The sequence below is a fragment of the Ctenopharyngodon idella genome, chromosome 16, assembly GCF_019924925.1.
Source record: "Ctenopharyngodon idella isolate HZGC_01 chromosome 16, HZGC01, whole genome shotgun sequence".
Classification (NCBI taxonomy): Eukaryota; Metazoa; Chordata; class Actinopteri; order Cypriniformes; family Xenocyprididae; genus Ctenopharyngodon; species Ctenopharyngodon idella.
Genome location: NC_067235.1, coordinates 21,813,322 through 21,832,389, shown reverse-complemented (window position 1 = coordinate 21,832,389; position 19,068 = coordinate 21,813,322). Strand labels below are relative to the sequence as shown.

General features: G+C 39.4%; 1 protein-coding gene across 2 annotated transcripts; it reads left to right on the top strand.

Annotated features, from left to right (window-relative positions):
- Window positions 1–315: 315 nt before the first annotated feature.
- On the top strand, window positions 316–18,609 carry lmtk3 (lemur tyrosine kinase 3). 2 transcript variants are annotated; one of them, XM_051864313.1, is made up of 16 exons: window positions 316–1,007; window positions 4,142–4,275; window positions 4,439–4,583; window positions 4,697–4,767; window positions 5,762–5,880; window positions 6,342–6,429; window positions 6,833–6,981; window positions 7,116–7,200; window positions 7,427–7,548; window positions 7,743–7,892; window positions 8,299–14,686; window positions 14,779–14,939; window positions 15,256–15,380; window positions 15,641–15,975; window positions 16,091–16,169; window positions 17,229–18,609. In XM_051864313.1, the coding sequence occupies exons 1-16, from the start codon at window positions 920–922 to the stop codon at window positions 17,354–17,356; spliced, it is 8,367 nt and encodes a 2,788-aa protein (XP_051720273.1). In that variant the 5' UTR covers window positions 316–919; the 3' UTR covers window positions 17,357–18,609. The 2 variants fall into 2 exon arrangements, with proteins under 2 accessions (XP_051720273.1, XP_051720272.1); XM_051864312.1 differs by having other exon boundaries at window positions 317–1,007; window positions 15,253–15,380.
- The last annotated feature ends 459 nt before the right edge of the window (window positions 18,610–19,068 follow it).

The following is a 19,068-nucleotide window of genomic DNA, read 5'->3' as shown; positions in this document are numbered from 1 at the left end:
AATTTTTGGGTGAACTATCCCTTTAAATTATGCCATTTGTCTCAATTCTTTATCCTTTGCAGTTAATGATATCAAGAGCAATTATGAATTTTCGTTAATTCATATGCACTGTTTTCAGCATTTTTTTTGTGGAACACAAATAATAAAGAATATAAATTTATGCTAGGATGATGAGATTATAAAATTAACTTTAATTGGTATTTAAAGGCATCTTTGTGGTGAAAATATTTGGTCTTTTTCAGACACAGACAGGGATTTGCATGTTATTAACTTGAAGTCTATAGAGAATTTCAATGGCACGGTCCGTGCACCTGTCCCAAACGGATCATGTCACTGCTCCGTGGAGGTGGTCCGATTTAGGGGGATTTTGATGCAATGATACCCAAGGCCACGACACGGGGGCGTTGACGTCCTCTCCTTTCTCATAAACAAACGCTTTGTTGGCCAGCAGCAGGTACCTGAGTGAAGGGCATCGCGTAATCGTTTGATAGCGAGGCAACGTCTACCTACGAAAATCGCCGCGAGGCGCGCGCAGCTCCACAGAGATCATAATAGCGCAAGCTCGGTTGCGTCTGACGTAAAGGAGCTTCTTGGAAGAAAACATAGCTGGACCACTTACATGATACTGACACGGTATATAGGATAGGATACAGAACCAATAGAATGACTTCACTGGTATTTTCTGCCCGTTTTCGACCGTTGGGACTCGATGAGGACGGAATAGTAACAGTGCGTTGCTGAGGATGCGGATCGCGGGATTAGGCTGACACAAAAGAGCGTTCACACTGTGTTTAATTGCGGATTAAAGGAGAGCATCAGCCTTGCACAACAAGGAGACGTTTCTTTATTAGCGGGGAGCCAGACGCGCGGCGAACACTGACAACATCGCTCGGATGGTGGTGCCGTGGACCGCGCGACTATGTCACTACAGTGCTGGGTGATTGTTCTGGTCGGGCTGATGTCGTACTTCAACCCGGAGAGAGCACTGGGAGCCCCACAGAAGGAAGGTGAGCGGTGTCGTTTAGATGGCATGATGTTATTGATGCGCTCGAGGGGGGAGGAGGCGATGAGACGCTATGTGAATAATGGAAATTTGACAGTCTGAGGAGAGTATTTTACATTTCTGGAAGGGGGTGACGCTCATTAAATATGATTTCATAATTCTATCATATCTATTATTTCTCTATATATCTAAGAAATAGGCTATATGTTAGAAAGTTGCATATTGGCACCATAAATGCGTCCATTTATTGAGCCCAGTCATCATGCACTGGTGATAATAGAGGTGTCTGGCTGTTATTCTGGTACGCATGTATGATTTTTCATTGTGGGCCTGCAAAACCTCTCTCCTCTATACCTGTGGGCCTGAGGTAAATCCTATATTTTACATAGCGCGATTTTTTTCCTGAATCATCATCTCTTCCTGTTGTAGCTAATGTTCGCAGAACTGTATAATCCGGGGTTTATTATTGGGTGTTATGTTTTATTCTGCGCATGATTTTAGTACCATCATGAACATAAATGTGCCAACAGGCCCGCGTGTTTATTTGTGTGCTCTCATGCAGTAGGCTATGTGTAACCATATGGTCTAAAGGGAATTGCGCACAGGTCCGTGTCTGTCAGTGTCTGGCCACTGTTTTTCGAACAATAAAAGGTTACCAGATGAATAATAACACCCTTCACGTATTCATGTACACCTACCTGCATATTAGCCTATATATTTTCATAGTTCAAGTGGACGAACACCGCGGGGTGATTCTCGAATGCAGAACGTGTGCCTATTGTTAATTGCAAGCATGGCAATTGTGGTGATGGTCGATTTTTAATATACATTTGTTTTGTTTTTTTTGTCTTTTTTTTTTAAATTATTTTTATTTTTAATTTTTTAGCAACACACAATAAGGTTCGTGTGTTCTGACATCATGTGATATTTAGAAATTATAAAGCTGTACGATAGGCTCTATAAAACAAGAGCAAGTCAAAAACCTGACGTGAGAGTAGATATAGCTACCTGGCTTAATTTAGTTAACATGTTTTATTTATAAATTAATGTTTATAATATTTATTATAATATTTGTGAATAATTATTATATGAATCACAATAATGATATACACTGCCCGGCCAAAAAAAAAAAAAAAAAAAAGTGGCTGTTTGGATTTTAATTGGCAAATTCTTAAGAGTCTATGGATGGATCATTATTACAGTGATTATTATTTTTCTAGCATGTTATATGTTTGGAAACGGTTCTTTTAACCCTAAAAGATGCAGTGTGTAGCTTTTCATTTCTTAAACAACCATGTATTAAGATGTATCACGGCCATATTCCAGGATGACAATGTCAAGATTCATCAGGCTCAAACTGTGAAAGAATTGTTGGGAGGGAGCATGAAGAATTATTTTCACACATGAATTGGCACTGACCTTAACCTCAGTGTAAGTTTTTGGGATATGCTGGAGGAGACTTTACAGAGTGCTCACCTCTTGCATTGTCAATACAAGATCTTGACCAAAAAATGATGCACCTCTTTATGGAAATAAATGTTGTGACGTTATTTCCATCAAAAGGTGCATCGATTTTTGGTCAAGATCTTGTATTGACAATGCAAGAGATGAGCACTCTGTAAAGTCTACTCCAGCACATCCCAAAGACTTTCAATGAAATTAAGGTCTGGACTCAAAGGTGCCAATTCATGTGTGAAAATGATTCTTCATGCTCTCTGAACAATTATTTCACAATTTTAACCCTGGTGAATCTTGACATTGTCGTCCTGGAATATGATGTGTCTTCCTACATGGTTGTTTAAGAAATGAAAATCTACACACTCCATCTTTAAGGGTTAAAAGAACCATTGCCAAACATGCTAGGAACATAATAATCACTGTAATAATGATCCAGTCATAGACTCTTAAGTATTTGCCTATTAAAATCCAAACTGTGACTTTTTTTTGGCTGGGCAGTGTATTATTATATAATAATATTTATTATGTTTTTGCTGAATAATAAAAATATATACTGTTTATCATTGAGAAAAGATGATGAAAACTAAGATTTAATGATATTCAGGTTTCTGTTCTTTTCTTTGAAAATGGCATAAGTGTCTAAAATGAGCACAACCTCAAATGACCTGCGGTTTTCAGACAACAGACCTTAATGACTGCTTAGTACTCTGACTCTTTTTAAACAGCTTTAAACAGCCTCAGCCGAGACCTTGCTGTCAGTCCTGATGTGCCCAAAAATGTCTTTGTGGTGCCTATGCTATTTTAGGAAAACCATGGCCCACCACTTCTAAAAGTTACATTACTGTTCTCAAATGATTAAGAAATCATCCTTGCTATTTTCAGTAATAGTTTCAGTTCAAACATATTTTATTATATGAGATTATTTATTTTGTGATTTGCTTAATGATGAGCTATAGTAAAAGGGAGATGTAGATTCTCCAGCAATGACATGTGTGCTAAAACATTGATGAATAAATGATGAGGTTTCAAGTCAGTTGAATACATGATACGAGTTATTTTAGTTTAGTGGATATTCATTCTTAGCATCTGGATAATCACAATACCAAAGGTATTTAACTTCCTTGCCCTCCTCCCCACCTTCTCTTCTCCACAGATGGCTCTCCTAAAACAAACGGGCAAATTGAGGTACAAAATCAAGTATGGCACCTTTCCTTCTGACCCAGCAACCCTCCAGATACAAGAATCTTTTTCAATGATCCAGTCCCTTCCCTAAAAAAAGGCCCTTCCCCCAAACAAAACTCCAAATACCCTCCCTTCTTCTTCAATAGTGACGAGTACAAGGAATGTCTTGTATGATGACTCTCTGGTTTCTCTCCTTTGCTTTCCTTAAACCTTAAATCTCAAACCCCACCCTAAACCCAATATGAAGGTGATCTACTCTGAGTTCCTCTGCTTTTCTCTGTACTTTCACCCTTTGTGCAATGAAAACTCTTCATTGGATTCCTGTGCTATGTTCTGAATGTAACGCTGCCCTTTTCAATTTTTCCCTATTAGGAAAATATACAAGTTATCTATCTATCTATCTATCTATCTATCATCTAACTATTTATCTATCTATAGATCAGTCCCTTAGTATTTGTCAGGATGGATATGTAAAACTCTACCCTCTTTTTTCCTTAGTTTCTGTGTCCCGGGACGGCTCTCTCTCTCCGCCCCCTTATGTGATTATTCTCATCTCCTGCTCTGGGCTGGTCTCGTTTGTTCTGTTGCTTCTCACCTGCCTTTGCTGCAAAAGAGGAGGCGTGGGATTCAATGTAAGTCTCTTTAGTGTGGGGTTTATACTTGTGGGTTTTACGTGAATTTTGCATAATGTGGGTGTTACTGATATGAATCAGCATGAAACATACGTTTGCTTGTTCTTTTGATGTTTTTTACATTTCTTTTTTACATATTCCCACCTCCACCTTTCTCTTTCAGGAGTTTGATAATGCTGAAGGGGAAGAATGCTCTGGGGCATCCAGCCCTGTTCCTGAGGACAGTTTGTCCTCCTGTCCATCACTACCCGAGGTCTACACTCTCCCACTGCGGGATAAGAACTGCCCCATCCTACCGAATGGCACAGGTAAACCCACTTACTACAGGCAATATGTACATATTGTTCCATAACCTGTTCATTCCTAAGTTACAAGGTTAAAAACTGCAAACTCCTTAACACACTCCTGTTATATCCCACAGATGGCTCTCAATGTTTCCGAAGGCACACTCTCAACTACCTGCAGGAGATTGGAAATGGCTGGTTTGGGAAGGTAGACATGTTTAAATGATAAGCTTTTTAATCTCAGGAACAGCTTGAACTGTAACTAACAATGATGGAAACCCATGGTGGATGTTTAAACATATCTAAGAAAACTGAAAAGTGTATTATTATGATTTTATTTGTGTAGTCCTTTAAGTAGGCTGTTTCAGGTAGCGTTGTCGAAAGTACCGACTTCAATACCAAGTCGATACTGAAATTTTAAAAATGTGACACTTTGAGCACTGTTGAACGGATTCGTAAACACCTCTGATTGGCCATTTTGTTCAGCGCTCATCAGATATGTCTGTGATTGGCTACAATGATCAATGCACGGGAGTGTTTGAAAGCAGACGGAAGTGTTTGAATGAAAGCGGGAGCATTTGAAAGCAGCCGTCTATCAGTGGACCGGTTCGCTGATAGACACCTATCTATATCTGATGAGCGAGTGAACACAATGACCAATCAGAGGTGTTTACGAATCCGCTCAACAGCGCTCAAAGCGTCACATTTTTAAGATTTCAGTATCAACTTGGTATCGTAATTTCGACAACACTAGTTTCAGGTAAACATAAAACTGGAACGAAGTAATTACTGTGTTTTTTTTATTAATTCAAGTATGGATGTGCATTTGAATTAATGTTGAGGCTTCTTAATCAGTGTGTAATATTCCAAATATCTGTGAAATTGATCATTCTACACAAGTATTATATTTTAGATCTTAAACACTTAAAATATGACATTTCAGGCCATGGTCTCATTTTCAGCTGCTCTCTTTCTTAGTTGATGACCAACTATAATTACACTGACCTGAATTTATAGTCTGTTTGACGTGTAGGTCATCCTGGTCTGTATATCCTCATTGCACACATATTTATATAAGGATTCTAAACACATTCTCTTTATTTTCCCTCTCTTTCATTTGATAATAATGTGCAGATTTGGTGTACCAAACTGTTTTTTGTTTTGTTTTTTGGGGGTGTAACTGTTTGATCTGTCTCTGTTAGGTAATACTGGCTGAGGTGCTGTGTGACTGCAGCTCCTATCAGGCTGTGGTGAAGGAGCTGAGGGTCAGTGCTAGTCCTCTGGAACAGCGAAAGTTCTTGGCAGAGTCCGAGCCATACAGGTCAGACAAACTGGGTTGCTCTGGCTGCCATTATGTTTTGCTGATTGTTGTTTTTCCTAGTTAATTCAAGTTTTTTCAATGTCATTAGTGGAAATTTTTGCTGCTTTTTATTTTTCCCCACTTATCTAACACTTAAATTGCTCATGTAAGCTGTGAATTACCTATTTTTATGCCCTTTTATTTGCATTATAATAGCTTTTAATGTTGTTGGTTTCATTTGAACACCAGACGCATCCCCTCACATGCTATACCTCCTCACAATATATATATATATATATATATATATATATATATTTGTGCTGGGCATATATTGGCCCTGGAATGCTACAAAACATAATTAAGTTTTAATTACATTTGCCATCTCTCTTTCTCTTCTTCCTCTTACTATGGTATACCTTATTTTTACAAGATTATTGACAACACAAGCTAACATTTATTGATTTGTTTTTCACACCTGACAGAAGTCTTCAGCATCCGAATATCCTCCAGTGCTTGGGCCAGTGCAGTGAGAGCATTCCTTTCCTTCTGGTCATGGAGTTTTGTCAACTGGTGAGAACCCAAATCTCAGAAACTGAGACCAATTTTGAAGAAAAATGCAATTACTGCCTTGAACAATGTGTTTGTCTTTTATCGAGAAATACAGTAAATGGGCCTCATTCATGAAACAATGGCACATTGAGTTTAATGGAACAATTTACATAATAATGGATTTATGATGGATTGGATTAGATAGTTCATGAATTTTGTTTAATTAATTCTGCACATGTGTCATAAACAAGGCCCACTATGCACTCAAGAGACTGAAATAAATTTAAATATACAATTTTATAATCATATAATTTTTTTGTGCATTTTGTAATCATAAATTTTTTTGTAAGCACAGCATTTTCTGTATCTAATATTGATTTTCTCAAATAATGATTTTTATCATTTTTTGTGTCTGTATCTACAGGGTGACCTGAAGAGGTATTTAAGAGCTCAGAGAAAGTCTGATGGGATGACCCCTGACCTGTTAAACAGAGACCTCTTGAACTTACAACGAATGGCATATGAGATCACCTCGGGTCTCTTGCATCTCCATGAAAACAATTACATTCACAGGTTAGATTGCTTAAATCTCTAACCCTACAAATGTTCAGGAACATGTGACTGACATTGATACACAGCATTTCTTAAAAATGGACAAAAGCAAAAAAAATGATGACACAGTTGTCTATTTGTCTGTTGTTCTCCAGTGATTTGGCACTGAGGAACATCCTCCTCACCTCAGATCTTACTGTTCGGATCGGAGACTATGGCCTCTCGCACAATCAATATAAGGTACTTAAGCAATTACTAAACTTCATTGCACTTCAAAGAGACTTTATAGATCAGGCCCTCAATCAATCAGTGTCTTAGGTTTTTTAGTATAGAGGGTTTTTTTCTGTTCACAATAGATGTTTTTGTCAGTACTCAGAAAATTATTTCATGCATAATGGTTTTAGAACAGCTTAGCTTCTTTTTTTGAAATTTATGTAATGTGGTTATCCATATTTTACACAAACAGGAGGATTACTATCTAACCCCAGACAAACTGTGGATACCTCTTCGCTGGATTGCCCCTGAACTTCTGGAGGAGTTTCGTGGGAATCTGATTGTCACTGATCAAACCAAAACCAGCAATGTGTGGTATGAAAAATTATGGACAAATGTATTTCTAAGGGTATTTAAATGAAGAATCCAATAATAGCACAAAAGAAAAGAAAATAGAATAATGGAATTACATATTTTTAATTATAAAAAAAAAAAAGGATTTTGGGGATTTTGATCATACATACAATACTATTCACTCTGACTTTTTTCCTTCAAATGACAACTGACAGGTCTCTGGGTGTTGTGATATGGGAGCTGTTTGAATTTGGGGCTCAGCCACACAGACACCTGAGCGACGAAGAGGTTCTCACATTTGTCATAAGGGAACGACAGATCACTCTGGCTCAACCTCGCCTCAAACTCGCTCATGCAGACTATTGGTCAGTATTTTTAATGGCTTTAACTAAATGGAACTAAAGCTTTACTTAGATCTGGAATTCACCTGCAAAATGTTTTACACCTAAAGAAATTAAAAGTACTTCTTATTTCATAACTAGTGCAAAAATGACTTTGTTTTCCAGTAAAAAAATATTCAAAAGTCCTTAAAACTAATGTATCTTGAGTGTATTTTGTCTTACTGCTCTGGCAGATTGTTTCTTAATATCTTATATAGTGTTGCTTCTTAAGTCAATATATCTTATTTATCTTGTTTTAAGATATTTTAACTGTAAAATGAGACAAAAATGCTCGTATAAAACAGGATTTGTAATCTAAAGAAAGTCGAGTGTGTATTATGCAATATGTGACATACTAATTTAAAAACTATATTTTTGCATATTTCATTAGGTACGAGGTCATGCAGTCATGCTGGCTACCTTCATCCCAGCGGCCAACAGTCAACGAAGTCTTTCTCCTCCTCTCCTCTCTCCTTGCCGCAGAACAGGGAAGCCGGAAGAGTTCTAGAAGGGATGAGGACGAGGAGGATTATGAGGAAGACAGTGGACAAGGAAGGAGAGGAGAGAGTGATGAATCATTTGAAAGACGATGGGATGCACTCCGACCCCCAGCTTTCCAGTCAGCCGCACACAAACTTCTGAGGGAGCGAGAGTACGGGAGGGAGGATGGCTGCCTCAGAGGAAACGGAAACTCCTACCCTCTTTTGGACCCCGTGGACAATATGATCACTCCTACATCTGAGCTTGACGACATCCTTACCGTAACAGAGACCAGCAAAGGCTTAAACTTTGAATACTTCTGGGAAAAGGCCCATGGCAGGAGAGGCTACAAGCCACTTCCTCCACCTCAGCCAATACCAACACCAAATTCTGGCCACAGGCAAACCTTGGACACACCCACTGTTGTCCCTGTGATCAGTGCCCGCAGCCCTTCACTGGCCAGCGAGTATTACATTCGTCTGGAAGAGCATACTCCCCAGGATAAGTCCCCTAGTCTAGGAAAGGGGCGCTCGTTAAGAACAAATTCAGGGTGCCCTGGAGATCTGGAGCTGGTTGAGCTTCAAACAGGGACTACTGGAAAAGACAGACCAGCATTCAGTCAGCAAGATGGCTTTACAAGAGGCACCTCTCAGACTGTCAGATCCAGTGAGGTAAAGGTTTTGGTTCCAAACACTGGCTTGGTTGAGTTTAGTAAGGAGAGCTGTAACCGAGTGACAGATTATGCTGTTATAGACATTGGAGAAACAAACCAAAAGTCTTTTGGTCCTCAAGCACCCATTCTTCCACCTAAACCTCGTTCAATGTCCATGTCCTCTGGCAGCCATCTACACTCACGTCCCCTGCCTGTTCCTCCACTAGGATACGCGAGAACATACGGTTTAGATGTCTACCCTGGATCCTCATACCCAACAGGCAAAGTTGAGACCTCTGATTCTTTACTAATGAGTTCACTTTCAAAAGCCAACTTTGACCATTTGGGCTTAAATCGCACTCACCAGAAACTGCCCCCATCTCCATCACTCTCTCCGTCCATTCCACCATCTTCTGGCAGTCAGTCCCTGTTTCTCCCACCTCAAACCTGTCCTCCACCTCTCCCTCCCCACTATAGACTCCAAAAGGGTCAAAATTACTCATTGGAGATGCATTCCAGATACAATGCGATGCACTTACAAAGAGACCCATTAAGCTGTGACCATACTGACAATAAAGAGTATGCTGACAGAGGGATGACACGATCTCAGTCTTTGTATAATTCAAGAGATGGTCCAGATATGTACAATACAGACAATGATCCCTACTCCAGAATGACTCGATCCCAATCCACGATTCCAAAAATTGAAAGAACATCGTCCTCTAGCCCAGAGTTCTCAAAGGATGAGGATGATGAAGATGATGATGATGATTCAGCTTTCATGTCACCACACAGACCCACAACCATTCAGCACACCAACCTGGCTGATGAACCAGACCCGGCAACAACCGAGCTTTTCTCAAGGGGGATGAAGCGAACCCAATCCCGCCTCGCCACCATCCTCCCAGCCATATGGAGGGAAGATGCAGTCATGCAACGAGAGCGAGTTGCAGCTGCTAGGAAATCTCCCATACATTTGTTTCTGACTGAGATCTCCAATGACTCTGTGGACATGAAAGTTGGAGAAAGCTCATGGGCACGAGAAAACGATGGAAGGAAAGACAAAGGAATGCGGCGATCCCAGTCTCTTGTCACAGAACTTGACTCATCCTCTCAAACTTGGGCCTCAGACAAAGACTTCCTGCATGGATATGAAGGCAGTGCCAAAAAGAGAGATTTATTCCTTACAGAGATTGAGACATCTGTGTCGGATTGTGAGGATGCATATGATGGTGAAGGTGGTACTCCTGTTTCCAGATTTGGAACTACTCCTCATCCTTTTGCACATCACTCAGATTTGCCAGTGTATGTAGAAGCTGAGGAGGCTTTCTCATCAGGGATGAAGAAGTCTCATTCTCTGCTCTCTGAAATATCCAATGAGAGTGTTGAACCTGAGCCGAAGACTGGGGAAATGACTAGAGAGGAATTTTTGAAGGAGATTCAGTCTGCTGAAACATTTCTTACTGAAATCATTACAAGGCAACGTAAAAAGGAGGAGAGCGTGTCACCTGCTCCATTGTCTCCTGAGTATGAGTCAATATGCATCGACCCAGAATCGTCTCAGACAATACAGTTTGAATCAGAAAGAGCAAGAGCAGGAAAACCACCAGGTGACACAAAAGAAGCAATTTATGCTCAAGTCACCAAACGGGCAAAACGGAGTGAAATAAAAGTTGCCATGCGCCCAGAAATTCCAGTACTTCAAATTGCATCTGAGTTACCAAATCTTGAATCAAGTCAGAAATTATCTCCTGTTAGTTGCTTTACACCTGAAATACAGATAGAGAAGAGTTCCCTTATTGAGTTTCCTTCCTCAGAAGTAATGCCTAAAAATGGGCCTCTATTGGAGCAGATGTCTCCTGTTATACAAGAGAAACAAGATTCACAAGTGTCTCAGAATCAGCATGATCGTATAAGTGAAGGTCCAGTAGAAACCAGGAATATGCACAATGGTAATGGTTCACAGAGTTGTGACAAAATTCAAATCACTGGTGATACGCAGATTAGAATTGGAGATGAAAATGATTTAAAGGTCAAGTTTGTTCAGGCAAAAGAGCAAATGCAGAGAAATGATTACAGTGTTTCACCTGGTATCGATGTGATGACATCAAATGTAAAATTTGAAGAATATGCACACAATGAGGAACTGTCAGAACATCCAAAACAGAGCCAAAATGAATCAAACTCTCTTGATCTTTCACAAAACAGAAATTCAACAAGTGGCACAAGTTCTACAAAGGCGAGGGAATACAGTTCAGATGTGAGTCAACACTCCCCCTCTGACAACAGACAGAACTTAGAAATGGAGACATCCTCTAAATCCCTTAAACAAACCACTTTAACTGACAAAGATCCCAGTTCAAGGACCATGTGCAATGACAAAGACACGAAAATGGCAAATGAGAAAATACTTCCAAGTGACACACTTTGTTTGAATGAATCAAGCACAGATGATTTCCATTCGCCTATGGTGCATGAACCCAACTCTGATCAGTCATTGTCCACCATGACCCCCACAGATTCTGCCTTGTCACCTTCAACCTCTAGTTCAATGGACTGCCTCACACCTGGAGACTCCTGGTTGGGTGGAGGAAGCAATGGATGGAGGGCCCTTGGAAATGAAACACCTCATCGGGATTCGGCCTACTTCTCAGACAGCGACTTGGATAGTGGAGAGGGTTTAGGCAGAAGAGGCACCGATATACTTGGCCCTTCTCGTTCAGGTGGTGTTAGAGCGGTTGAGCGAGGAATATTGATGGGAATTGAGGAAAAAATTGAGGAGGAAAGACTACTGGAGCATTTTGAAAAAGAAGTAAAGATAAAGCAGGACATGCAGGAATTATGGGTTTCAAATGATTCATCTGATATAGAGAAGGGTCTCATACAAGGTGCTGTCATCTCAGGTGATTCTCAGAGCGAATGCAATACTGAGTTTATTGCCAAGTTGTTCTCCAATGGAGAGGATGAGCCAAATAAAGGAGTTCCATTTAGCAACAGCTCCCTTAACTTCCAAAACTCATCTCTAGTTAAAAATAGTGAGCTGGTCATTTCTCACACATTTTCAAAAGAAAGAATGCTTCATGAGTCAGGTGCTATTGATCTCACACTGCTTGCCCATATAGTCTCAGAGCCTCAAAAACCCATTTCTGGACCAGTTTGTCAAGAAGAACTCATTGAACATTGCTCATATTTGCAAACAGCTAAGTATAAAGAAGCACGTTGTACGTCACCTGATTTCCCAACTGGTGAACAGTCATCAGACAAAAGTAAATCTAGGTTATCACGGTTTTACAGCTTACAGTCTGATTATTCTAAATGCACCAGCAGCCCTGAGATAAACATAAAGCTCAGCAATGATGATACCAAATGCGGCCTGACCCAGTTCATCTGGTCTGAGACAAACCCTGAAGGACGTACAGGAGGGGAAAGGGGTGAGCTTGAAATCCAAGACACAGATGCGAATGAACTAGGCTTGAGAAACCTCTCGTATTCAGAGGAGAGTGAGGATGAGCAGGCAAAGGAGAGGTCTGAAAGTCAGCTAGCTGTAGGGGAACTCGGTTTTACTATCAAGGAATCCTCACAAAATGCTGCAAAGGAAGAAGTCAGCAGTATGGAGCTCTCAAAAGATAAACGTTCTGAAGAATTCGGCAGAGGTGCCTCAGTGGGTCTTGAACTGAAGGAGAAGGAGTTGTGGAGCGCCCTCGAGGAAGATTATGGAATGGTGGAGACTGTGAGAGGGGAATTCAACTGCCAGACATTTCAGCAGGGAGAACTTCACCTGTGGCCTGTGGAAAATGACCAGTGGGCTGCAGCCGAAGATCGGACACCAGAAGTAGGGCTCGGATCAGAGCTCTTCCCAAGTTTTGGAAAAAAGGCCTGGGCAGAGGAGGAACACTTAATGATTAGTCATGAATTCTGGGAATCTGAAGCAAATGATGAGCTTGCAGATAGTGAGTCTCATCCCTCTGCTCAGAGAATATGTGAAGATACGTTTAATGATGAGAAGGTAGGACAGGCTGATTATCCACCACCTGAGAGGCTGATCCTTTCTGATGGGGTAAAAGGAACTTTTTCATCTCAGCAAGCTCCTTTAGAAAGGCTGGACTTTCAGCAAGAGGAGAACATAGAAAATCTAGACATAGAAAATGGATCACCAGAGCACTATACTAGAAATATAAAGATGGAAGTTGAGAATCTGGAGAACCCAGAGCTGGAGGCACCTGGACAACACAGACCTGTTGAGATGGTGATTGATACTCAGAATTCTGAGATGTTTATACAAAATTATGTGGGAGATGAATTGTTTAGGGTTGAAGACAATAAAGAGTTTGACAGTCATGAAAACATGGTAGGTGTAAGAGGTTGTATGACTCACTCTCCTTCATTTTCTATTACAAATGCCTCAACCGATGAGTTGGAACTTCTGCAATACCAGAGAGAACCTCTTTCTAGTCACAACAGCAATGTACCAAGAGACCAAACCGAAGCTACATGGGCACCCAAGACTGAAGCAAGCAAAATTTTGATTGCAGACCTTGAAGACCATCAGACCTGCACAATAGACTTGGCTGATAATTCTCACATCATTTCAGTGTATCCAGAGTGTCACAGTACAGAAACCAATAGACATGATGTTGACAGTAATCACTGTTCTGCCATGATCAGTGATGTATTTTTTGAAAAAGAAAGATCAGATTCTCCATCTTTCCCAAGTCTCACCATTAGCACTGATCCGGAGCCGTGTAAGATCCACAGTAGCAACGTTCAATGTTCAGCCCCTGCACTGATTTCAATGGAGCTTTCTGAATGTGCTGCTTCCCCACATGCAGGAGTGGGTAAGTGTCAAGGTCCAAGTAGTTTCCCAAATACAGTACACCACATAGAAATCAAGACAAGTTCAAGTCTGTTCTGTGCCACAAATCAAACATCTACCAAAGGACATGAGGAGCCGTCGGGATGTTCTGATGATGCTAACTGTTTAGATCAGTCTCAAGAAGATATTGTAACTAGTACCACCACTCAAAGCAAAGGTATCACTGCAAACCTGGGACAAAAACTGCACACATCTCTCATGAAAGAAAACCACATTCACCCAGAATCAAATGCTATACGGGAGGACGACAGAAATAGCCTGTCCCAGAAAGCGGCCCATCCACCTCTCTCCCAGTGTTCTCTGAACTCCATCCCTGAGTTGTTGATCTCTGAGTGGAAGGACTTGGATGAGGAGCCTCTGGAGGATTTTGAAAAACTAGAGCAGCTGTGCTGCATTTCTGGGGATGAAGAGACCCTTGGAGATCTGTTTTTAGGAAACTTAGATCTGCTTGAATCTTTAAAAAGAAATCCAGAGCAAAGAACAAGTGGTGCTGGTGGTATAATAAACCAGGATGACTCAGCAGATTTGGAGAAGAAGACAGGAGTAGTGCTAAAAGAGGAAGTTGATGGGATAACGAAAAGTACCACTGTCTTGCAACACTCAGAGCAATATGAAAACATTTCTCCAAATTTCCCAGGAGAAACTCAGCAGTCAGTGGAGAAGAGAACAGGGCAGCATGTGCCAAAGCCTCTCTCGCCATGCCATTCTACAGATGGTTCCAAAGGGCAGAGGTCACTCTCAAAAATGCAGGCAAAAAATGGACTGATGATGCAGGTGAGTAAAAATGACACTAAAATGACCTATACTCTATTGATGCTCTGCTATTTCTGAAACCTTTTGTGTCTTTATACGATCATTTTTTTTAGGTTTGTGAAGAGAGACTTCAGTACTCTCTCAGTGAAAATGTTCAAACCAATGTCTTGTGGGGTTCTACAGTTAGTGACAGCGTAATTCTACACCCTTGGGGAGCCTCTACCAATTCATCCTCTGTAGAAAGTGTTGCAGGCAAAGATTTGGACAATGAGAGGTATGGTTATTGCTACAGAAACACTGCAAAAAAAAAAGTGAGAGATGAATAGAGCAGAGAACACTATTCTAGTGCAATTTTCACTGTCTTGAGATAATATTTATGAAAAAAAATCCTAGTCAGATATTCTCTATTTAATCATTGTGAACTGCAGAGAATGTGATCTTAGCTTTAATCTCCTTGTGACATAAGTCTCATTGTGGCATTTAATTTAACCACAGTCTTTGCTTTAGAATTATCATTAACTGAATGCTTTTCTTGGTTAAATGAAGTAAAAATCAGACTTCATCTTAGTGTAAATGATTTATCTTAGTAGCAAAGAGGAGACCCCACCCTCCTCTACCTCGGTGTCTGTGAGTGAAACACAGACAGAAGGACTGACTGTGCTTGAACAGCCTGAGGTTACTTCCTCCCTGCCAGTTGCAAATCAAGCTATGAAAGGTACTGTGAAATGAAATCACTCAACTTTTTCATTTGGATTTGTGTTTATATAGTGTGTTTTGCATTTTATGCTGTTTTAAAATGTTGTACAATTTTAAATAACACATATTAAAGAAACAATAATATATTAAAATTGATTTTATGACTGTAAATGATTGGGTAATTTGGCTTATAGCCCACTTGTATAAATACCACCGTCTTCTTTGATATTTATCTTTCATCTCTCCCTCTCCACCCATACCATCAACCCTCTGTTCCAGCTAAGCTGGCTCGTCTCTCCTTATCCCTCCCTCCACTCTCTCTCTCTCTTCCTCTCTCACCAAATGCTAAAGGAGGATTCTGGGAAGGGGGAGAGCATAGAGGGGGGAGAAGAAGGACTGCATCAGCAGGTAGCGATCCAGATGAAGATGAAGAAGAGGAACAGGAGGACGAGTCTCCAAGGCGTGTCATCGTTGTCACAGAAACAGATGTTGACAAGAGAGTGGGTTTACGTAGCTTGCTGAAATCGCCAAAGGAACCCGTGGACAAAGAGAACCGTGACCGTGGGAGGAATGTGTCATTTTTTGATGATGTCACAGTCTATCTTTTTGATCAGGTATGTCAAGGGTGTTTATACAGAAAAGCATCGAGTACCTTCAATTGCGAGGTTTCACATTGTTAAACATTGTGTGTTTTGTTACTATTCTGTATCTTAAAACTTTTCATGCTAGGAAACTCCGACCAATGAACTTAGCTCTGGATCTACTAGTTCATCTCCCCACGGAAAGCCCCCCAACACTGATGGTTTTGGTAAGTGTTTAGACCATTTGGGTGTTTACAAACAGCGAAGACGTGTTTTGTGGGCGGGGCCTACCTGGTGGCAGAAAATGACAGTTCTGCAGTAGCAGTCTATGGAAGCCATGGAATAAAAGAGTAAAAAAATTCATTTCAAAATGATATTTTACAATTCTGACTTTTTTTTCCTCACAATTCCAAGTTTATATCTCACAATTCTGAGAAGAAAAATCTTTTTTTTTTTTTTCAATTTTCTCAGAATTGTGATATAAACTTGCAATTGCGACTTATAAAGTCCATAATGGGAGATATGCTGTAAACTTGCAATTACGAGAAAAAAAATCAGAACTGAGAAATAAAAATGTTATAGGTATATAAATGTAATCTCTTTAAAATGTTATAGGTTTAAATATTTTTTTATGCTGTAACTGTAGGACTAATACAATTATGCCCCCCGTGAACTGCATATGTGAATATTCTGTAGATCTAGTGTTTACATTAGTGTAATTATATATTTCAATATTCTGTAAAAATGAAGAACATCTTTTTTTTGCATCCAAAGGACATTTTTCTCTTATTCTGTGGATTTTGCCCATTTTCCTCCACTTGTAACCACTGTTTTTCTGCCACCACAACGCGCACGCAGCTGCAGTGACGTAACTGTGACGTCTGCCCCCAAATGGTCTATTCAGCAGAAGATATGATAATTTGGGCCTGATTTGCATAAAGCAAATGTAAAACTTGTGATTGTGCGAGAAGAGTAAAAATTATGTGATAATTTGATAATATCTGTTATGCAGAAGACTTTTGGCAGTCCCAGACTGGGTTACATCGAGTCTACTCTGGGACGTGTTAAGGTTAAATTATCACAAAAATGGCATTTTAGATTTTGCTCATTCCAGACTCAGATAAACTACCTACTGCAATACTTTTGCACAAGTTCATATTAGCTGCAGTTAATAGTACTAATAAACATCTGTCTTTGGTAAAAATCTTCAGAGTACATCTATCACACTTCTAAGATCACATTTGTCAGATTTTTTTCTTTCTTTCCTTTTTTTTTTTTTTTTTTAGGATCAGGCAGCCACAAGGCATCAAAAAGTAAAGACCATGTAGTGAAGTCAAGATCTCCAACCGGAGTCACTTCTGGCTCATCATCAAGGTTTACAGTAAGCCCTGCCGATGACCCACATTTAGTGTGACATACTACAGTTCCCTAAACACCTGGACAAAGTGTACCCCCCTGGAGTGAATGAGTGGCCCCCGTTGTCATCGGTAACTATGACGACTCCTGGAGGTTATTTTTTTAACTGCGAGAAAAAGAAGGACTCCCGTTTCAAAAGGCTGGAGGCAGTCCAGGTTTTACTCACTGCAGCAGCTGGAGTGGTAAATCCACAAATAGAAAGTACCTTCCAAACAGCCAAAAACCTTGGAGTTCTGTAAAATCTGACATGTACTTTTCGGCTATGCAATGGGAGTCTTACTATGTACCAGCTTAACTGTTCTATTTTCATGGCTTCTTGAAGTACATTTGTATTTTATTCCCCTTAAATGAAGGGGCGCACTTTCTCTGACCAGTCCCTGTCTATTTGTGAGCTTAGAAATATTGACATTGTAAATTTGTTCTCATTGCAGTCAGGCATTCTTGTAGTTTGTGGTTGAGGGGGGAATTGTCTCTCCAAATCACAGCAGTGCAGTTCTCATTTAGCATTTGTACAAACTAAAAATGAAATTGCAACAGAATACAAACTCATTTTAAAACCATTTATTTTAAATGTATTCTTAGAATGCACGAAAAATTAAAACTGCAACTAACTGTTGTTTTATACTGTATTTTTTATTGCAGATGTTATTTATTTCTGTATCTAATTTGTTTACTTATTTGTTTATTTATTCTGCATTTGTTTAAATATGTTTGTCTGTTGGCCTAATTCACTTTATAAGTTTAAGTAAACTGTATATTTACTTTGTATCAAATTATTTTGGATTCATGGCATTTGCCGTTTAATCCTATTAATAACCGCCTCAACAAACGTATATCTTTGCATAGGTACAAACACTTTGAAATGTTTTCTCTAATTTAGCTATTTCTAGATGTCAGTCTGTATCTAGTTGTCCTATGATGTGTCTCTCCGCAGGTGTTATTTTCTAATAATGTATTTGACATGAGCTTTTCCTTTATTCATTTTGAAGCAGTAATTATTGCTTGGCATGAAAAAAAAGAGAAATCAGCATACATGACTAATAATTGACTTATTTATTCATTCATTTTTAGTTTTCAGCCTTATCATTCATTCAAATGTCTGACGTAATCCAGATCATTACATCACGTTCAGCATCTGTTTCATTTAGAGGTTTCATAATATTCTGTATGAAGCTGAGGGAGTGAAAATAACATGGAAACTGTGAAACATTTATTGAAATGTTTGATGACAATAAATTGTTCTGTCTTATACCTTCTGTGTAAAATCTTGCTTTAACTTTGTAATATTATTTTGGTGCATTTTTCTATAATATAACTTAAACTGCCATTAAAATAATGATTAGTATCATGAAATAGAACAAGTTAGAGATGTGTCAACTCTTTGGCACATTTCACAATACTGATGAAGCACAAATCCCATGTGACCTATTAGATATGTTTATAAACTATTATCTAACATAAAATTGGTAGAAATAGTACACCGCGTTACCCTATGATTTTACCCCATTACAATAAAAAAGGAGAAAAACATTCCTAAAAAAAAGAAAAAAAGAAATTGCACTCTACACTGTTTTCTCAGTTTCTTAGTTAACACAAAATTTACACAAACTGAATTCCATGCACAACCATTTAATAAAAGATTTTATTAATATTATTTTGTTTACTTTTATGTTTATTTATTGTTTATTTCTAGAAAATTGCTTTAAGATT

Excerpts from the sequence above, each read along its gene's own strand:
- lmtk3 (XM_051864312.1), top strand. The coding sequence starts at position 920 with ATGTCACTACAGTGCTGGGTGATTGTTCTGGTCGGGCTGATGTCGTAC. Across the intron at positions 4,276-4,438 it reads GAGGAGGCGTGGGATTCAAT|GAGTTTGATAATGCTGAAGG; the intron begins GTAAGTCTCTTT and ends TTTCTCTTTCAG. Across the intron at positions 15,976-16,090 it reads CAGTCTATCTTTTTGATCAG|GAAACTCCGACCAATGAACT; the intron begins GTATGTCAAGGG and ends TTTTCATGCTAG.